At 46.5% G+C, this 8028-nt stretch overlaps 1 protein-coding gene across 3 annotated transcripts in view; it reads left to right on the top strand.

Annotated features, from left to right (window-relative positions):
• Positions 1–818: 818 nt before the first annotated feature.
• Positions 819–8028, top strand: part of TRANK1 (tetratricopeptide repeat and ankyrin repeat containing 1) — a 49563-nt gene continuing 42353 nt past the window's right edge. The window contains exon 1 of one of the 3 annotated variants that reach the window (XM_032104773.1): positions 819–844. In XM_032104773.1, coding sequence (XP_031960664.1) covers positions 834–844 — 11 coding nt within the window. In that variant the 5' untranslated portion in view covers positions 819–833. Of the gene's footprint in view, positions 845–1000; positions 1055–1110; positions 1342–8028 lie in introns of those variants that run through there. The other 2 variants (XM_032104784.1, XM_032104762.1) reach the window with 2 other exon arrangements.

Here is an 8028-nt window from a genome sequence, read left to right as displayed (position 1 = left end):
TACCCTCAACTTCCCATCAGCAAGCAACATCCGGCCATGTCCTGGGAGGTAGGGCTTCAGCATGTGTAGTGGTTGCTCTGGAAGGCAAATGTAAATAATGAACGCCCCACTTTCATACTCCTTGCAATTAGCTTTTATATTTGAATAAGCGTCATATGTTCTGGAATATCCTTTTGGCCAGTTTGGGCCAGCTGTCCTGGCTATGTCCCCTCCCAAGATCTTGCCCACCCCCAGCCTACTGGTGAGGGAGGAATGCTGGAGATGAGTGGCCAAAGCACCGATGTGTTATCAACACTTTCTAGCTCCCAAAGCAAAGCACAGCACGCTGGGGGCTGCTGGCGGCGAAATTAACTCCATCCCAGCCCTCCCGAATACAGGGGAAGACGTGCAGGCGATAATACTCAATGCCAGAGAAAAACTCGCTTAGAAACGTGATTCACAGGGAGGTGAATTATTGAACGATCGATCTCCTGTGAAGTACTCATCTTTGGCTTATTGAGCCGCTCTTCACAGTGTGAAAAGACCATGGGAAACGATAAATTAGCAAACGATTGCATCGCAGGAAGACAAGCCTTCATTCCCCAGGTGATCCCTGCACAGTGGAAGTCCAAAGCAGCCACAGCTTCCTCTAAGCGGGGGCTGCCGTGAGAAGCCAGAGGGACAGCACGGCGCCTCAGGACGCGGGGTGCCCCTGGCGCGGACGAACGCTGATTTTCCAAGTATCCTGAAGGCACCGCTAACGTCATTTTAAAAAATGGCACTTTCTACACTTCCCGCTGCGGAGGGAGCCCAAAGCCATCCCAGAGCCACTTCCTGAACGTTCCGCCGCGGAGATGGACTCCTGGTACGACCCACCCCCACTGCGGGTCGGGGGGCGGGGGACGGACATCCCCCGCGGGCGGGGCGGTCTCGTTTCGATTTCCCGAGGGCGATGGATTTGTTTCGATTCCCCCCCTTCCCCGGTGACGCGGGCGGTGGGGGCGGGACGCGGGGCGGAGAGTTTAAGGGCGACAAGCGGTGCGCGCCCCGGCGGCGGCGGGGGACGGGCGGGCAGGTAGATGCGCTTCCTTGGCGACCCCTTGTACTCCCCTCACTTCCCCGGTAAGGCGGGCGCGGGGATCGGCCGCCCGCCGCTCCGTGCGGGATGCCGGGGTGCGGCGGGAGAGCCGCCGCAGCGGGAGCTGCCCGCGCCCCCCGCGCTGCTCCGTCGGTGCTTCGTGCAGCGCGGGGGCAGCCGCGGCCTCCTGGGGGTGGCTTCCCATCTCGGTGGAGCTGCTGGGAGCTTCCTGCGTATTGGAGCAGTTCCGGAGAGGGGACGTGCTGCCCCGAGGAGGAGCGTGGGTGCGGGATTTGGCGTGTGGGCAGCGGGGGTGGCTGTGCTGGTTGGGAAGCCTGCCAGGGAATGTGTGGGGTGGTTGAAGGAGAAGGGGAAGAGTGCATTCTTGCTCCGGCCAGGCGTCTGGGAGTGTGTGTTGGCCTGGTACGGTTTGCGCGGAGGAGCTGGGGGAGATGTGATGCCGTGTCCGTGCTTGAAAAGAAGAGGGAGAACTCCTTTAGCGTAGCCCGGAGCGAAGCATTGTCTTCAGTGGTTTTGGATCCTTTCCCTGAAAAGCAAAACTCTTCTACAAGGTCATGGAGTGGTCACTTAACAAAACAGACTTTTTCGACTGGAAAGGAGTTTGAGCACAGTGTGCACTGCAAAAGAATAAATGCAAAAGGATCTCTCACCAGCTTTTGTATTTTTTTTTTTTTTGGCGATTTACAGAGAATTAACTTCAGATTTATTGCGAATGAGAAGAGGCTTTGCTTTCCCATGAAAACATGCCAGAGGGAGTATTTCCTACCAGTGTTTTTTTACCAACATGCAATTAAGGTTTGTCAAGCATTGGCTGTGAACTGCACACGCTTGAAAACCTTGGTGTTAGGGCAGTCTTGGTGTTTTGGTCTTGAGGTATTTTTCGTTTGTTTTTTCCTCATTCCAGAGTCAATACCCTCTGGAGTGAATCTATACAAAGGAAATATGCAGGCTGTTGGTTGCTGTTTCTCTTACCTGGTCATAGAATCATAAGAAATGCTGAGTTGAAGACTCACCTTCCAACTTTTCAGGATCATTGAGTCCAAGTCCTGGCCCCTCACAGGACACCCACCCTAATAATCACACCATGTGCCTGAGAGCGTTGTCCAAATGCTTCTTAACTGAGACAGGCTTGATGCTGTGACCACTTCCCTGGGGAACCTCTTTCTGTTATTCAATCTAAACCTCCCCTGACTCAGCTTCAGGCCATTCTCTCAGGTCCTGTTAGTGGGCACCACAGAGAAGAGATCAGTGTCTGCCCTTCCTCTTCTCCTCACGAGGAAGTTGCGGAGTGCAACGAGATGTCCCCTCAGTCTCCTCCAGACTGAACGAACCAAGTGACCTCAGCCGCTCCCCATACAGCTTCGTCTTCAGACCCTTCACCATCCTTGTGGTCCTTTGGATATTCCCTAACAGCTTAATGTCTTTTTGATTTTGTGGTGCCTGAAACTGCACACAGTATTCAAGGTGAGGCCACACCAGTGCAAAGAAGAGCAGGATAATGATGACAGGAACATTGCTAGGCTGAGCAAACAACTCCAGCAGCGTAAACATCTCCCTCTTGGACTGAGTTAGGTCTTGAATGGCTGAGCTAGACTAGGGATTTTAAGATTGTTGTTTCAGAGAGAAACAGAAAGGTTAACTTTTCCCACTCTTGTGAGGTTTTGGTGGTTTTTGTGTTGACATAGTAATGACACTGCGCGAACAGAATATTGAACATACTTTTGCATCTTTTTTTTGTATATAAAAGGGAAAATGCAAGTATTTTCTTAATTTACTGTAAATCATAGGTATTTGTATGTATAAACAGATGTGTTTCTTGAAAAAGCAACTCCAGACATGGCTCAACCTTATGTTTTCTTAGGTATAACTTGTTTTCGGTAGGTTACAAAGAAGGAAAAATCATTTGAAGCTGAAGGCAAAGAAGCCTGTTTTGTTTCCTTTAACAAAACAGGATGTGCTGGGGAGCAAGGCCAGACCTATTGCTGCTGCAAGCTGTGAAGCAGTCTTCAAGGAAGGCTAGTCACATGTGTTTGGCCTGAGTTCAGCTTGCAAGGAAAGGAGGAAGGATGTTCTGAGGTGTCATCTGGTTTTGGCTGGGATAGAGTTAATTTTCTTCCTAATAGCTGGTACGGTGCTGTGCTTTGGATTTAGGATGAGAATAATGTTGATAAAACCTTATGTTTTTGCTGTTGCTAAGCAGTGCTTATCCTAAGTCAAGCATTTATCAGCTTGTCCCATCAGTGGGGAGGCTGGGTGGGGGCACAGGAAGCTAGCAGGGGACACAGCTGGGACAGCTAACCCGAACTGTCCAAAGGGATATTCCATACCACAGAATGTCATGCTGGTCTGTCAGGTTTCTGTTGCCCTGTCCATGGGTTTCCCAGGGTCTAAAGTAGGTACAGAGCTGGTGTCCTGGGGTGTGTGCACCCATCTCTTTTTGTGAAAGGTGTTGTCTTGTTCCTGGTGATATGCTTCTGATGTCCATTTCCTTGCTGTGTCACTTCCTTGCCTGGTAACCTTTCCTGTGTGCAAGTGAACCACAAATCCCTGCTGTAAAGATCAGTAACATTTCAGTGTCCACGTATTGAGGTTTTGCATGGTTTTCTGCTCACCAGCAGGGCTGGCCCAACTTCTGGCTGGGTTTGGGTCCCGTTTCTGTAGTCCTGTTTGGTACTCACGCATCTGAAGAGCTGAGCTGCCAGGCTGTGTCAGCTGTGAGTTTGGTACGTGGCTAGCTGGAGACATCAGGTAGCTAGGCTTTGTTATTAATAGCAATTGCTTTCTGACAGTTTGCACAAACAGAAAGCAACAGAAAGCAACATACAGTGGTAATCTGAAAAAGGAGGACCTCAGGAGGTCATTCAGGCCAGATATGCCCAGAACAGGGCCCTCGCCCAGACTCTTGTTGTGTGTGTATTCCACTTATATCCCTTGTTTCATTCAGACCTTGCACATGTCTTCCCTATCTGGTTTGTATGTGGTGTTTGAGGTGTTAACAGGCCTTTGAGACATCTGTGCTAATCGAGTCCTGGGCTGCATTTGCCAAATGTTGATAAGGATGTTTGTCTTGTTTCTGACAATGTCTGTGCCCTACAATCATCAGTTTACTACAGAGCACATTTCCAGGGAAAAGCTTGGTATAAAATGAAGTGCAGCGTGGGATATTCTGTCTCATTCTCTGCTCTCTCACCCCAGCCATTTAACATCTTTTGGAAGCACAGCCTGAACTCAGAAGTCTCACAGCTGGCTTCTAAAATACAGAAATAGTTCTTGCACGCTAGACCCAGTTCAGGTGAGAATCCCTTCTCAATAGTGAGAGGTGCTTTGTGCTGTCAGGGTGTACTGATTCAGTGTGGCACTGCACCGGTGGAGCTACAGAACAGTAGCTTGATTTCCCCTAGTACTACTTCTGCCTGAACACTTAGGAAGGAAGGATATCTGGAGAAGCAAAACTCTGTAAGTGGTGTTGAGGATTGCTTGTGTCCAGTGATGGAGGTTGTGTACATGTCTCCAGTTCAGACTGAAACAACCCAATAAAGTTTTCTCTCTATTCTCTTACCTGGGAAATGGTTTGCTTTGTCTTTTTAGAGGCAAAGAGCTCCAGAGATGCATGCTGTCTTTATCTTTGGAGTACTGTGATGTATGGGACGCTGGCTGGCCATAGAGCCCAGAAGCAGTAAAGAAACTTCATTTGGTCCAATTTGTGCTGAGTTCAGGACAACATAATAACTGATAAAAAGCTATCACTATTCTGCTCTGATTACCCTAATCTAATCGAAATCTGCTTTAGAATCTCATTCATCATTTTCCAAGTGGTGCTGGCTTTTACTGGGAGCAAAGGGTCTTTGGCACTTCCAAGGTCTGTTACAAATCTGGCAATGTGACTTCTTACAGAATTTTATTTTTTTTCTTGTTTCATAGGGCTGAGTGAGAATCTATCTATAGATAGGCTATCTCCATCTATTTATCTGAATATATCCCTAATGGTAGGGATGTCTAATGAGAAGCTGTCTAAATTATAGGCTCTTCATTTGAGTTGACCAGTTTCTCCAACATGAGCTCACATTTTACAAGGGCTGAACATGAGATCTTCATGTTCTTGTTCATCTTCAGTATCTCTCTTCGTGAGACACTGGCTGAATATTCAATTAAATTATTGTTCAGATAGTTGCAAATACCACTGTGACCTTTTTCAGACTAAACAGATCCATGAGGATGTCCATGTCTAAATCTCAGCTTCTTTCCTCTCTTCTACGGGAGCTTTCCAAATGTGTCTGCTTGTAGCCTGGTCAGTTAAAAGCTGTTCATTTTTGTCTCTGCTGTTTCTTCAGGGTCTCCTCTGAAAGTACAGGTGATTTCCAGATTTTTCATTTGACTTTTCAGCATTCAGTGGAAAACTGAGAGAAGTACATTTTTCCCTGCTTTTCACTGTCAAGGTTAGGCTTATACACATTCAAAGGAGTCTGTGTTCTCTAAATATGTCTTTGGTAGCTGTTGTTGTCAGGAAAACAGGTAAAACTGGCTAGCAGGCAGAGCACTGCCATGGTTACGGCCTCTTACAGCCTTGTCAGCCTATATTTTTCCTTCTTTTACTGGATCTGCCCTGACATTCACATATGCCTATATCAGGTCACAAGGGAAGTGTCATTTGGAAGACCTGAATGCAGTGTCCTTTTGGTGGGTGACTGCAGGGCTGCCTGCAGGTTCGTGCCAGTGGTGGGCACGTGGCTGCTGGAGTCCGACTGGTGTAGCAGAAGGGGTGACATGACAGTTCTTTCTTGGTGGCATCATGCTCTTGGAGCCAGCATGCTTTTGTTGAATGAGAGCTAATAGAGTCCTAAGGTTTCCTGTTGAGAAAACATGAATTATTCGAATGCTGATGAAATGTATTTAGTTGTAACTAAAGCCATAGTGTAGATGCATTGTTGGGCTTTTTCTCTCACTGCCTATTGTCAGTTTGCAATGTCTGCTTTTTGGGTTAATGAGGAAGAATGAATGATTCATCTGCTTAATAGGACTGAGGAAAGCACAGTCTTTAGAAGTCAGATCTCCTGAAAATAGGATTCTTATTTGTCACCATTCTTTTAATTCAGATGCAGAGCTCCTGAGATTGCTGTACTTCATTTGCTGCTTGCTTTATGAAAATCTACTGTGTCCAGAGAATAATGTTTTTATTCTGCCACTGAGTAATGCCATACGGATGTATCCTTAAAGCTTAACTTTCAGGATCAACAATAATAAAAGCATGGCTGTGTAGCCCTTGTACTTTTTTTCCTGTGAATTTAACACTGTCATGCAGTTTCTCTTTTTAAAAAGTGTAAAGCAGATGCAGCCAGAAAAACCAATGGCTTAGGTTCACTCTCAAATTTCTAAAGTTTTTAGCACTGCCAGCTTCAGATGTTCAGAAAGCACAAGCTGGCCTCTTGAGACCGATAGCTGGCATAAGGAATACAACATTTTTCAATAGTGACAAATGGCTTTTCTGGGCAGCCTCCATTTGTGTTTTCAAAATTATCTTCTGAAGCGAGGGGAATCAAAACTTAGCATTGGAACCACTCTAAATCTGCCCTGCTTCTGACAGCAGTCTGACTGAAGCAGTTCAGTGGGACACTGACCAGCACAGTAACATAAGAGTTGACAACACGTAAAGTAAATGGAAATTTTGACCGCTGGCAGCAGTAGGGTTTGGAGCAGATTGTTTCTGACTTAACTGTATAATCTTTTGTTTTAATTCTGTGAGTAAAAATTAATGTGCTTCGTTTTGCTGTCATGGTTGTGCTGGTGGTCTCAGGAGTCATAAAAAACCTAAACAAAGTAGATCTTGTTGTCTGATTTTTTTGTTTGTTTTGTTTCTGTTTTATTTCTGTGATTGATAAGGTCTGAACAATGCACTTCTAGACCTTAGGGTGTCCCCACACCTTTATGTGTTTCATAGACTCCATAGCTTAGGAGAAATCCCCGCTTCATGAGGGGAACAGGTGTCTGGCTGGGATGGAGTTAATTTTCTTCATAGTAGCTGGTATGGTGCTTTAAATTTGTGAGCAAAACAATGCTGATAACACAGTAATGTTTTAGCTGTTGCTGAGCAGTGTTTGCACAGTGTTGGGGCCTTCTCTGTTCCTCACTCTGCCTCCAGGTGAATAGATTTGGGGGGTGCACAAGAGGTTGGGAGGGGACACAACTGGGCAGATGACCCCAGCTGACTGAAGGGATAGTCAGTGCCATGTAGGATCATGCTCAGCAATGATAATGCAGAGGAGGGGATTTAGGGGGTTAGCCTTCCCTGTCTTGGGAACTGGATGGGCATTATTCTGTGTAGGGGAGGTGGTTAATGATTGCCTTTGCATCGCTTGTTTTGTTTTCTTTCTCTCTTCTTCCAAGTCTCTTTTGGTTACTGAACAATTTTTATCTTGACCTACACATTTTCTTGGCTTTACTTCTTGCTTTTCTCTTTCCCCATCCCACTGGGCGGGGGGGGGGGAGGGATGCAAGCACTTAGCTACCCACCAGGGTTAACCCACAGCACTTACCCCCAAAAATTCTATCTATAGTTATATCCAGATACAGCTTTGACTTTTACCTGTGCAGTTAAGGCAGAGTAATAGACAATAGTTTTGTTTAATGCTCCTCACTCTCAACAGACTTTACATAATAGGCCCTCAGTTAGTCCACTGGTTTTGAGTTAAAATTCTTTATGCTGCAGGAAGATGTTGAGCAATAGCAGGACATGCTGTGCTAGTCTGCACGGCAATTCTTTTGGATCATTAACTTAGATGTCAGATTTGCATGCCCACTGTATCTCTTGGGTCTGCAAACTTGGGTGTAGTTGCTAAAGCCCTCAGCAGACGTCCCAGTTATTCAAAAGATCTACAGTTTGAAGGTTTGGCTGGGAAACTCCAGATCTGGAAAAGGATGAGAAATTGTGTTCTGGTGAAAATTCCTGTTGCCTG

The sequence above is a fragment of the Corvus moneduloides genome, chromosome 1 (genome assembly GCF_009650955.1).
Source record: "Corvus moneduloides isolate bCorMon1 chromosome 1, bCorMon1.pri, whole genome shotgun sequence".
NCBI classification, from domain to species: domain Eukaryota; kingdom Metazoa; phylum Chordata; class Aves; order Passeriformes; family Corvidae; genus Corvus; species Corvus moneduloides.
The sequence above is the reverse complement of the archived record's forward strand: the minus strand, read 5'-3'. Positions and strand labels throughout refer to the sequence as shown.